The sequence below is a fragment of the Myodes glareolus genome, chromosome 20, assembly GCF_982192425.1.
Source record: "Myodes glareolus chromosome 20, mMyoGla1.1, whole genome shotgun sequence".
In the NCBI taxonomy this organism is placed as follows: Eukaryota; Metazoa; Chordata; class Mammalia; order Rodentia; family Cricetidae; genus Myodes; species Myodes glareolus.
In genome coordinates, this window is record NC_142045.1 from 22463134 (window position 1) to 22476598 (window position 13465).

The 13465-nt window shown below is 38.9% G+C and overlaps 1 protein-coding gene across 2 annotated transcripts in view; it reads right to left on the reverse strand.

Moving 5' to 3' along the window:
• Positions 1-304: 304 nt before the first annotated feature.
• Gmps (guanosine monophosphate synthase) overlaps positions 305-13465 on the reverse strand; it is a 56426-nt gene continuing 43265 nt past the window's right edge. For both annotated transcript variants that reach the window (XM_048424613.3, XM_048424614.3), the window contains 7 exons: positions 12299-12404; positions 10168-10283; positions 8355-8480; positions 4880-4995; positions 2659-2789; positions 1256-1428; positions 305-430 (listed from right to left, as the gene is read on the reverse strand). In XM_048424613.3, coding sequence (XP_048280570.3) covers positions 329-430; positions 1256-1428; positions 2659-2789; positions 4880-4995; positions 8355-8480; positions 10168-10283; positions 12299-12404 — 870 coding nt within the window. In that variant the 3' untranslated portion in view covers positions 305-328. The remainder of the gene's footprint in view (positions 431-1255; positions 1429-2658; positions 2790-4879; positions 4996-8354; positions 8481-10167; positions 10284-12298; positions 12405-13465) is intronic.

The following is a 13465-nucleotide window of genomic DNA, read 5'->3' on the forward strand; positions in this document are numbered from 1 at the left end:
GGCACACATAGTCACAATGGTAATTAAGCATGTTTCTAATAGCCAGCGGACAGAGAGACAGACAGACAGATGTCGGAGACAGAGCTCACACATACGAGGAAGTGAGGCAGCAGCAACAGCGAGCTGTCCGCACTGGGCAAGGGCGCCGTGATTACCTCCCCACACATACAAACGTCACTCCCAGCTCCATGTTTAAACCATGTCGTGCTGCTATGGAAACTCAGATATGAAACAGCTGCTTCAGGAACATTTTCCACAGTACTGCGTCATTAACAAATGGTTTCTAATGAGCCTCAACTGCACATAGTTTGTAACAACAATGCATTTATTACTCCCACTCAGTGGTTCCCGGGGGCTTTGATGTTAGGTCATACATAATCCTAGAAATTCCAGGAATCTTCTTTATCTCAGTGACCATCTTTAGCACGACCTGTTTACAAAACAAAGATTACAAGAAAGAATGAGAATCCACTGCATAGTCAACAATCCTTAAGAGCTTATATTTACCCCTTACAATTAAAACATGAACTATTTTGGCTATTTTTCTTTACATACGACAGATGGCTGATTAAACTTAGATAATTTCTCTCTGTAGGTACAGTGATTTAAAGTCAGTGCTCCTCAAAGTGTCTGACACTGCAATAGCATCCAAACATGTCACTTTATGTGTTAATACCTCATAAATTATGAGTTCAGCTGTTCCCCTGCTGTTGTGTAATAACTCCTCTGGAGCACTCTGGTGGAAAGTGGTGAAAACATGGAATTGTAGGTTCGACTGCTACAGTGTTTTCCTAGCATGCACAAGACTCTGGGTTCAATGCCCAGCATCCCAGTGCTTGGGAGGCAAAGGCAGGAGAATCAGAAATTCAAGATCATCCTCAGCTGAAGGTTCAAGTACAGCCTAAGAAAAATAAGACTCCATCTTTAAATAAAAAAATATAATTTGTTAATAGTATCAAATCTTATTCTTATTTCTTAAAAAGCCCAACTCTTCTCCACTCCTGGGACTGTCCCCTTTACATGAGAACACTTCTTACAGCAGTAAACTCAGCAGGACTAGGTTACTTTCCATGTAGTCAGCAGAACAAGCAGACATCTGGAAGTTGTATTAAAGTCCCTTTCAGCTACGCTGTACTAAATATTAAGGGGAGACAGGAAGAAAGAATGAGAGCATCTATCACAGCCTATTTGTGCTACTGTACTATGTAATAAGTGAGGCATTGACGTGTGCATTAGAAAAAGAAACATAGATTACCTCTACGGGAATCTCATTGCCAGGTGTTGCAGGTACACCGGTCATGAAGTCACTCGTAATAAAGGTCCGAATAACAACAGATCTCTGGCATGAGGGCTGCTTCTGAAGTGGATCTCGATCGAAATGTAATGGGGTCAAAATCACTGGCATCTGGCTGATTTTTCCAGCATACCCTAGAAAAAGAAACATATAGTGCTTATCATCCCCACATTATGGAGAAATACTCTAACCTAACTCAAGGAAACCCTACAAAGCGTCTCCAGCATCCCTCCGTCTTTCTCTTCCCTAAAAAGCATCTCCAGCATCCCTCCATCTTTCCCTTCATTACAAAGCATCCCCAGCATCCCTCCGCCTTTCTCTTCCCTACAAAGCATCTCCAGCATCTCTCTGTCTTTCTCTTCCCACTATTTACACACACTGGGAAACTCATCGCACACTTATTCAAATATTCTATAGCATTGAAAGTGGATATAGCAGAATTTTATGTAGATGTGGTAGGTCATATATACTCTAAGCACATGGGAGGCTGAGACACAAGACCTCCAATGTGAAAGCTACTCAAACTATATACTGAGAGCTTATCACAAAAAAAATAAATAAGAAGTCGGGCAGTGGTTGCCTTTAATCCCGGCACTCTGGAGGCAGAGGCAGGTGGATCTCTGTGAGTTCAAGGCCAGCCTGGTCTAGAAGAGCTAGTTCCACAGCAGCCAGGACAATTACACTGAGAAACCCTGTCTCGGAAAAAAAAAAAAAAAAGTGAGACATACATTGAGGGAGAGTCCAATTTTGTTATTTCAGGTAGTCCTGCAATTTATACTGCAAATGCCAATTTAGTTAACACTAGCCCACTCTTCCTAGGGGAAATATAAGGATCAGTTCCTATAAACCTCTGATCAAATTTTACTCTCTGCAAATCCAAGCTTTAAGTGCATTTCTGTTTAAAGACATCTAATTTAAGATGTGTAAGGATCCATCAATACTGAACTCACACCTGCCTTGACTTCATCTTCAGATGAGGCACACCACAGCTTTCTTATGTTCGGGCCCAGCTAGCTCTTCGGTGACACACTTTTGCTATTTTTCAATAGCAAAATCATCAACCACAAAAAACCCTGAAAATGTTCAAAGCAGAGCAGCAAGCGGACAACAAGAGCACTGTCTGCAAGCTGAGACAAGAAGATGGCTGCATGGGCCACCTCAACACCTGCAACACAAGCATGGTGTGCACACCACTGCTACTCTAGGTGGCTGAAAATGGCCACAAAGATAAATTCATTTTACTTGAAAGGCAATATTATAGAACCTCCCATAATTGAAAAGCAAGAGCTTTTCTAGTAACACCTAACTAGTAACACCTAACTAGTAACACCTAAAAGCAGTGATAAACAGAATGAGCTACTTACCAGACTCCCTGAGAATGTTATGGGCCTCAAAATCAGCTTGGCGTAAAGTACTGAGCACCCCCGTTGTCAAGAAAGTGGGAGTGACATCTGTAGGGGGCTCTTTAACCGGTGGGCCAAAGATATAGACAACTCTAGACAGAAACACACCAGAGAAAACACGCTGCTGTCAGAGACTGTACTTGGGACTTTGGTTCACCTCAGTGCAGTTCAATGTGGCATGTTCCTATGGATGTGGAAGTCTGGCTTTCCCAACTCTCTCCTTAACACACCCTTCCAGGTTAACACTAAAAGGAACATTTCAAGTTTCTGCAGCAAACTGAAGACAAAAGAAGTCTCAAGCAACTCTTGTTGGTAAAGCAAATATTCATGAAAAAAAACTGGAAAGAAACAGCTATGAAATAATATTTAATCATCACTTCTGGCTCTAAACTGAGGCTCTGGTAAGAAGTGGTAAATATCCTTTATTTGATATTATATACAAATCACACTTAACTGCCTTTCTGTAAAAGGAAGCACTTTGAATTCAGGGGATTCTAATTAAATTGACAGTTAAGAGTAACACAGATGGATGATACTCTCGTTTTAACCATTTTCTGTGATAGGCTAATGATCCCAAATGGAGACACAAGAGTGTCCTGCTAGATTTGGAGACTGACATAACCCATGACATAATCTCGGTGGTAGCATCCTCCATCTTTGAGTCCAGTCTTATAAAGAGAGGCAATGACAGTACTTATGGAAATAGGATTGCTACTTTGAGAGATCAAATTTACTGTAGGTCAATTTTACTTCAATCTGGACTGTCAAATAAAACTTTCTATAAGCTTTTCATGATCTGAGTTCTGGTGTATAACCAACCTACATTATGGCAAACATTAAATGACATGGACTGTTTGTTTTGTAATAAACAGGCAGGGGCTAATACTCATTAGTAGTATTTTTAAGATAAGTTGTTAACTCTGCACTTTCACCTCCTGAGCTCCAGCAGTGACTATTCCTGGCCCAAGGATACACTCTGTGATTCTCAAACTCCTCCATCTGTGTAAGAGAATCCCGTGGCCTGGTATGTCCCCCTAACCAAACAGACCACGGAGATTCGATCTAGTCTTATGCTTCCCTACAGGGCAGCACTGGGCACAACTCTAAACAAAAAAATTTCTTGCCTTTCTCAACATTATCCAATTTTAATTTGTTTTCCAATAGCCAATACCAAAAACATTACTGGTCCAAAGCTATATATATATATATATATATATATATACCTAGTTCTCTAGTGCAAGGATACATCGATCTGCTACTGTCTTTGGTAGGTTTCTAATACTATGATAAAATACCATAACTAATGGTAATTTATTTCTTATACTTCTAAACAACATTCTGTTATCAAAAGAAAGGAGGGCAGGAACTCAAGCCGAGATGAAACCTGGAGTCCAGTAAGTGATGCAGAGGTCAGAGAAGAACACTACTTACTGGTTTGCTCCTATGGCCTGTTCAATCTGCTTTCTTACAGTGCCCAGGACCACCAGCCCAGAGGTGGCCCCTCAATAGGCTGGGCCCTACCACATCAATCACTAATTAAGAAATCAATACAGGCTTGCCTACAGGTCAATCATATGAGGCAAGTTCTCAGTTGAGGGTCACTCTTCCCAAATGACAATAGTTTGTGTCCAGCTGATATAAAACTAGCCAGCACAGCTCTCTTTAAAAATAATTATTGGTTTTTTCAGATGCATATATGCCATATCATGTGTGGAAGTCAGAGGACAACCTGTGAAAGCTTCTTCTCTCCTTTTACCATGAGGGGCCCAGGGATCAAGCTCAGGCCTAGTGGCAAGTACCTTTTCCCACTGAGTCATCTAGTTAGTGCCCCAAATTGTTTACTCTTTAAATGTTTTTTCTTAAAGAAGCAAAATAATTATATTGTGATGAAGGACCAAAATACAGAATAATAAATATTTCCCTAACTATAATCAAAGCATAAGAAAAAGACAAGTTATCCAAAGAACATAATTACAAACAGCTGTGACTACAGAATCATCATCTCTCATTTACTATCTCTTACATACAATTAAGCCTTTTAGTCTTTCATTAACCAAAGACCTTAAAATATATATCTTCTCATTATACTTCATACACACGCGTGCACGCAAGCACACACACACACACACACACACACACACACACACACACACACACCTCCCCTGCCATCTGCAGAATGTACCTGTTAATGTTATGACACATTCGGGGTATAAGTTTGGCAAGGAAAATAAGGGATTCCCAGTCAGGTTCATCTTTACTGGAAATTCCACACACATAACTGTAGGAACGACAGTCACCCTGAAAAAAAGAAATGTAATCAATTTTCAGCAGTTAAGTCAAAAGATGGGTTGGAAAATATTTTCTACAGTGATACTACTAGTAGTAATTTCTCTTTTGTTTTTTAAAACATATCTGAAAAGTATATTCTAGATATTTGTCAAGTAATACAAGTAAGTTTCAAATTAAAACATCCTTTATTAAAACCCAAGTAGGTTGTAAATCCATCCTATGAAACTGGCTACAGGTACAGGCAAGAGCTTTCTGAAAAAGACTTCAACACATGAGCAATAATCCACAAGAACTGACAAATAGGACTGCATTAAAATTAAAACAAGAAGTGTGAATAAACAGCTTATGGAATGGGATATAACCTTTTGGGGGGGGGTAATTCAAGACAGGGTTTCTCTCTCTGTAGCTTTGGAGTCTGTCCTGGAACTAGCTCTTGTAGACCAGGCTGGCCTCGAACTCTCAGAGATTTGCCTGCCTCTGCCTCCGGAGTGCTGGGATTAAAGGCGTGTGCCAGCACCACCAAGCCAAGAAGTTTGTTTTTTAATGTACTTATATTTTCACAAGGACAGCTTATTTTGGCATTTAGGGAAAAATTAGGCCAATATCAGAATAATTATGACTTTTACCTGGGCCTGTAAGGTTATTTAAACAATAAAACTGAGTAGCTAACAGCTAAGGCAACTAAACTTTGTTAAGAACATTAGAGGACCCTGAGTAAAGTTTATTTCTTTTTTCAGAGAGGGGGAACACTGAAATAATCTTACATTGTAGCCCAGGCCAAGTTCAAATTCATGGCAATTTTCCCACCTCAGCTTCTCAGCTGCTGGAATGTCAGCTTTAGTCATCATGCCCCGGACGTTTCATTTCAAAAAGGAAATAAGGACTGGAGAGATGACTCAGTGGTTCAAGAGCACTGGCTGCTACTGCACAGAACCCAAATTCAATTCCAACACCCACATGTAGCTAACAGCCATCTGTAACTCCAGTTCCAGGGGGATCCACCTCCCCCTAGTGGCCTTTGAGGATACTGCATTCATGTAGTACAAACATACATGCAAGCAAAACACCCATTCATACAAAGTAGCATTTTTTAAAAAGAATCAGTCATCAAGCAAATGCCACAAATGAATATTTATCTTAACAATTAAAATCCTTGCAAAAACCATAATGGGGAGCTATGTCAGCTCAGTTCCCTATCCAGCAGGAGCTGCAAATACTTAAGTTTCCTGAGGGACTCTCTTAAGAGTTTAATTTTTCACTACTATTATTGTGTTGAGATTGAACCCAATGTGTCACATAAGAACTGAGAAAGTTTAAAGAAAAATCTGTCTATGATTTTAGTTTTATATTGCAGACATCTGCCTGTAAATATCAGAGCAAACCTCAAAATAAACCTATGTATGAAAAATTAAAAAGCCACTGAAAGAAAATTCCAAGAATATATAACAGGCATTTAAAAACAACATTAAGCTACAGATGCAGCTTAGTCTCCCCACCCCCTCCCCAGACAGGGTTTCTCTGTGTAGCTTTAGAGCCTGTCCTGGAACTTGCTCTGTAGACCAGGCTGGCCTCAAACTTACAGAGATCTACATGCCTCTGCTGGGATTAAGGGTGTGCGCCACCACCAGGCCAGATACAGCTCTTTAAAAGGAAGGAAAATTAAGACAAGTGTTCACAAACAAAACCAGTTCATCAACTCTAATGTGTCACCTTTGTTTGAGTTTATCTGCATGTGACCACATGCTAAGGCACACTTTCCAGTTCAGAGGCAGCTTTCAGGAGTTGGTTGGTTCTCCTTTCCACCATCTGGGCTGCACACTTTGAATTCAGGTCACCAGGCTTGGCAGCATGGCTTCACTACCTGTGCCACCCTTCTGGCCAGTTTTAGTTGAATTTAAAAATAATGAACTGTCTTCTTAATATAAAAACAACTATACATGGATTTCAATACAGGAAGGATGTAAAATTCAGTCTAATGCATTAAGATAAGGTATGCTTCAACATTAGACAAAAGTAATAAAATAATCTGTTCCTATAAATAATTCTACTATAAAAGGACACTATCAATGCTTGGTCAGCATAATGGCAACCATCTTTGAAGCAACTGTACCCACTGCTGTGACTCCTGGTGAGGATGCCCCACCGGCTGCACACAATGGAAAACGGGAAGGGGAAGTGCCATTCTGAGCCACTGCTATCTTTCTAGTTTTCACTGAACAGCAAAGTAACAGGAAAGAAGGCTTCTTTAGCTTCTTATCACCAGAAAGTCCCTGAGTGTCACAATGTCAAACTTAATGTGGTCATGTCACGAACAGCATTCCAAAACCCAACGATCGCTATCCTCACATGCTTTTATAACTAGAAAGGCAAAATAAGAACTTAAAAATCTATGTGTCACAGCTAAGAAAAAAATAATATTGGGTCTATATAACCTTCGAGCATGGCCTTAGAACACTCAGGCATATCCAGCCTTTGACACTGTAGCACAATAGTGGTCATCAACAAAGTTAACGTTCAAATTACAGTTAAATTACAACAAAAACACAGGTAAAGTGACTGGTCATGCAAGCCTAACCATCTCAGTTCAATCCCCGGGACGCAAGTTATATGAAGAAATTATAAATAAATACGGTGGTAGGCATGTGTGATCTAAGCACTCTTACAAGAGATGGAAGGCAGAGACAGGAGAATCACGCAGTTCACAGCCCAGCTGTCCTGAAGCATAGAAGAATGGGGCAGAAACAAGAGACCTAGCTCCACATCATGGAAAGAGAACTGACGGCCAAAAGTTGATCTACACACACAGCATGATGTATGAGTGCACATACACTGTGGCATATGAGTATGTACACACACACAAATTAAAAATAACTTTTAAAAATGATAGTAAAATCTCAGCATTTAAAGTAAGCTCACACTTTCGTGTCGTGCTACATTCAATCCTCAGTCACATACACCTGCAGACCACAAGCCAACCATGTACGTATTCACCTGACGTCTTCTTACAGCTGAAGAAAGGCTTTTCAAGCCAAAGTATATCTTGTAAGTGTACAAAGTGTACAGATAAATAAGAACCTGACCTTTTCATTTTGTTTCTCAAAGAGAAATAAACCAGCCAAGTGTGAAGTAAATGGTTCTCTGAAAGTTTTACTTTTGACTACAGGTAAAACGAAACAATGACAAAAACAAAAAACGTTCATTCAGTACTTAAAAGCTCATCTACTCCATAACCACCTATAAAATGTTTTTATCTTTTTAAACTTGGAATATAATTTCACATTTAAATTCCCAAAGTAATTCCAAATTGGACTTTTGTGAAAGCAAGCAGCAGAATGTTCCATCGCGGGGAGCCCACTCCCTGAACTTACCTGCACACCCACAGTTTTAATTGGCAGCAAGAAAGCATTCAGTGAATGCTGACTTGTAATCTGCATGAGCTTCTCCTGGTCCTCTTCTGTCGTGCAGGCCTTGACTCTCTGTAATAGTGTATGGGGCTGGGAAAACCAAACAAACATGCTTTTCATGTTGTAAGAAATAAGGCCTCCATAATCTTATGTACTTGTACCAAATAGTTTTTAACAACAGATCATATACTATTTGCTATGTGTTACATAGTACACCAGGAATTTCTAGAACAAGAAATATGAATTAAATTTATATACATTGAGATTTTTACTTTTCTGTCATCTATTTTTTCTCATTTTGTATTTTCCCCTTTGCTCCCTTTTGAACTGGTGATTCTCCCAGCTTATTTATTTCTCCTTTATTGGTTTGAGTTAAATCCTTAATTTCTATTTATACAGTTCCTTTTAAGTATTAACATGAACACTGAAAAAGAATCAACCTTCCTATCCTTTTCGTAATACAAGCATTTTTAATGTTTTATATTTTGTTAGTTTTTAAACACTAACAAATACATTGAAGTATTTAGCTATTTTAGGAAGCCCATGTTTGTGTCCATTTTACTCATTTATAACTTTTATTTGCTTACCAACCCCTCTTGTACGAAGGCCTTCTATCTCACTGCTCTGCCCACAGCCAGTGCCTTTGCAGTGTTTCTCAAGCACAGCTGCACATCCCAGACTACTGACACGGGAACTTCTAGGGATGGGCAAGTATAGACTTCAAAAGATCCCTTAGAGCCAGATATGGCACACACCTGTAGTCCTAGCACTCGGGAAAATCAGGTAGAGGAACACAATTAAGTCTGATAAAAACAAACCCAGCATTTATATTTAGCCTTTCTTGTTCTCTGTTTCTAGGAAGTGAGGAAAGACTGAATGCAGGTAACGGACATGAGTAACAAAAGAAGACAGGGAGTTAATTGTTTTTCTAGTTGTCGTGGACGTCATTTTTGATGCTGGGTAAGCGGATAAAATATATTCAATACTGAAAGTGTAAAATCCAACGTGAGGTTCCACAACCCTAAAATGGCTGGTCTAATCACACAGTTAACTCACTAGGTGTACAAACATTGGGTTTGACTAATTTCAGTGGGCGATGTTCATTATTTGCAAGGTTTTAAAATAAGGTTTATTTTTTTTTAAAAAAAAAAAAAGGAATTAAAAGAACAAAAAAAAAAATCTCACCTCCTTCTGATTACTTCAAAACATTAGGAAAAGTCACCGCCTTAAATGTCTCCAATCAGGAGCTGCTGGCACTAAGTGCTCTTTCTATAAATGGCTTTATTTGCTCTAGTTCTTAAGGCAGCTTGGCATGCACCATAGTTATCCTCTAAGCACTAAGCACCTGATTTTAGTTTTTTTTCTTCTCGCATACATCCCAACCAATGCTGCCTCCCTCCACTTCTCCCTGTACCCACCCCCTTCCCCCGCCCCAGATCCACTCCTCTCCACTTCCCTTTAGAGAGAGCAGGCCTCCCAGGGACATTAACTGAGAAGAGCAGAGCAGGCTCCAGTGCACCAGGCACAAGCCCTCAGGTGAGGGCTGGGCAAGGAGAAGGAAAGGGTCCCAACAACTTCCAAGGACAGGTCATGCAGTCTTATTTGGTCAGACAGACACATCTACCTAGCAGTCTTTGTGCCATGATTTCTACAGTCACTGACTGCAAGTACATATTGTTTTCAATTTTCAAATAAATAAATTATTTTAAAATAAAATTATGAACAGCCATCTACTTAGTTCTTTGTATTAATTAGTTATGTCAAAATCAGTCATTACCTTCTTAACACTTGCAGAAAAATCAGCTACTATTTTCAAAATATTGTTGGTTTCAGGAAAGTCTTTACAAATATAAGGTTCTTCAGCACATATTACTCTGATTGCCAGGCCAGGACCTATAGAATAACAACAATTTAGAACATAAAATGTATAATTACTATGTAATAGAAAACTGACACTAATGCAAGAACATAAAACCCTTTAAATAAATAAACACAAGGCATTTAATTTTAATTGACTCCTAGCACTAAATTTCAAGACTCAGAGTGTAGTTCTTCGGTGGAGCCAATGTTTATCATGTACAGGACTTAGTATTCAATATCAAACTAAACTAAACAAAAAAAAAAAAGGCATTTAGTTTTAAGTGTTGGTATTAATTTCCTAACCTATATATTCTCACAAAAAATTTCCCCAGGATATATTTTAATTAACACTATATATGCCAATTTACTGAAAAATCTCTTTATTAAGGGAATTTCCCATCCTATACAAATATAAACAAAAATAATAAACCACCTTAATTCATATGCTGCTTAAATTTTGAAAGAAAAAAAGGTGAAAATACTGCTAAATGCCAAGATATATCTAGTTACAAATAAGCAAGCTGTTAAATAAATGACTGAATGAATGAATGAATGAATGAGCGGTAGGGAAAAGAGACTGTTTAGCAGTTAAGAGCACTGTTGCTCTTTAGGACTGGGTTTCCGTTCTCAGAGTCACACACCCAGGGGCTTTGATGCCTCTTCCGACTTCCTTAGGCACCGGGCACAACCATGGTACGCACATATACATGCAGACAAAACACAGGAGAACAAAACAAACCTTACAAAAAACTGAAAGAAAGAGAATAAATAAAACACATGCACAGACTCTGTTTCTTTGCTACAACATGAAAAAAAAAATCACTTGAGATGTCTATAAGCAAAATGAAAGTCACATTCCATTAGCTGTCCTCAGTTTCATTCCTAGTTTTGGAATAAACATCAAGATTAGTTTTTAAAGCAACTAAAATGGTGTTTTCTGTACAACTTCTGGAGCTGCCCTCATTGGTAAGTTTTCTCATCCGCAAAACACAAAGCAAGATTATTTTGTGTGTGAGAGGAAGTACCACACAGTACTTCCAAAATGCTTGCCCTCATTTTTTTTTCTTTTTGAGACTGGGTCTTTACTACATAGCCCTAGCTAGCCTGCAACTTGGTATGTAAACCAAGTCATCCTTAAACTCATAGAGATCTGCCTGCCTCTGCCTCCCAAGAGCTGGGAATGAGGAATGTGCCACCATGCTCGGGTACTGGTATGTTTCTAATTAACTAGGCCGTTCCTCCATCACTTATTATAGAGAGATAAACCAGGCTTGCATCTTAAACCATCTCAGAATAAAAGAGATCAAGTGTCAAGACGCTATCTTTAAATATCACTATTTTTTGTTACAGCTAATAACTATTTAAAACTTCCTTGGTGCCTGTGAATTAGTTACATAAAACAAAAACAGGGCAAAGTGTGCTTTACATGTGAATGAAGTAGTTCTTCCGTCCAAGCAAGATGCTGCCTAAGAAAACTTAAGAGACAGGAATTGGCAGTGGCTACATGAGAAGCTGAGGTAGGAAGAATGCCTGAACCCAGGCCATTCAAGGGAACCGGAGGGGCAAGAGTGATTTTTGTTTTTGCTTTTATTTATTTATTTTAATTTTTTTTTTTTTGCTTTTTTTTCAAGACTGGGTTTCTCTGTAGCTTTTTTTTTTTAGAGACTGTATCTTTAATATGAAAGATAGGGACACAAGTTTTAATTCTCTCTTCTTTCCATGGAATACATGATATATGTACACACAGTATTTATGGTCTAAAACCCCTAGATCTACAACTAAGAATTATATAGAAATGTTATTAAAATATCTCTATGCTCCATCTCCCTATCTGGCAGCGTTACATGCCAGACTCCCAGGAATCATATGGCACCCACATACAAACACAGAGGAGAACGAGACATGAAATAGCATAAACACAGTGGGCACTTCAAAGAATTTTTCCTTGTTGTCACTTCCCTTCTGCCAGGTCATGGTCCCTAAAGACAAGATAGGTCTGAACTGAGCCAACAGGGTCCCCAAACAGACAGAACCTCATGTGTCTGTACCTGGAAAAGGATGCCTGGACACCAATTCTTCCGGCAGGTCAAGCTCCCTGCCTAGAATCCTCACTTCGTCTTTATGAAAATCTTTCAGAGGTTCTATTACTTTTCCCTACAAGGAGAAAGGAGACCAATTAGAAAATTAGACTTTATCATTTAAAGTAGTTTCTCCTATGAGGCTTAGAAGGAATTAGATGAGTGTTTTAGTGGCATTCAAGCATAAGCCTTGAAAGTCTGATAAATAAAAACCAATTCAGAGGCTAGAGAGATGACTCACTGATACACAGACATATATGCAGACAAAATAAACAAACACATAAAATAAAGAAAATCTTTAAAACAAAAAAGGCTGGGCAAACAAACCCACCAGCTCTCATATATGTCTCCCATGACATAAGATGACAACTGGGAAAGTTAATGTTAGTGCTTAGTTTTTCCAAGTGAGCTGGGTATGGTGGTGCACGCCTAATCTGTGAGTTCTAGGCCAGCCTGATCTACAACAACAACAACAAAAAAAACCTATCTAAACAAAGCAAAACAAAACCAGGAAAAAAAGCTTTCCTAAATGGTTATCAAAAAAATGACAGGAAGAAATATAGATATATATTTTATGTGTATAGGTCTGCTGTGGAATAACCCTTTTGTATGCTGTGTGAATTATGTCATTATGATTGGTTTAATAAACAAGCTGACTGGCCAACAGCTGAACATGATAAAGTTAGGCAGGAAAGCCAAACCAAGAATGACGAGATGAGGAAGGGTGGAGTCAGGAGTCACCAGCCAGGTGGACATACAAAATGGGATAGAGGAAAAAGCCGTGAGCCTTAGGGCAACACACAGATTAAGAAAAATGGGTTAAATTTTAAGAGCTAGTTAGTAACAAGCCTGAGCTATTGGCTGAGCATTTATAATTTATATTAAGTCTCCAAGTCAGTTATTTGGGAGCAAAAGATTGGGAAAGAAAAAGTCCACCTACATAGGTATTGTCTGCATGTATGTATATTCACCACTTGCATGCCCATCAGATCCCCTGAAACTAACGTTACAGAAGATTGTGAACTGCCATGTGGGTGCTGGGAATTAAACTCCAGTCCTCTTTGGAAGCAATCGAGTGCTCTTAAATGCTGAGCCATTTTCTCCAGCCCCATGAAAAAATAATTCTACCTCATATCA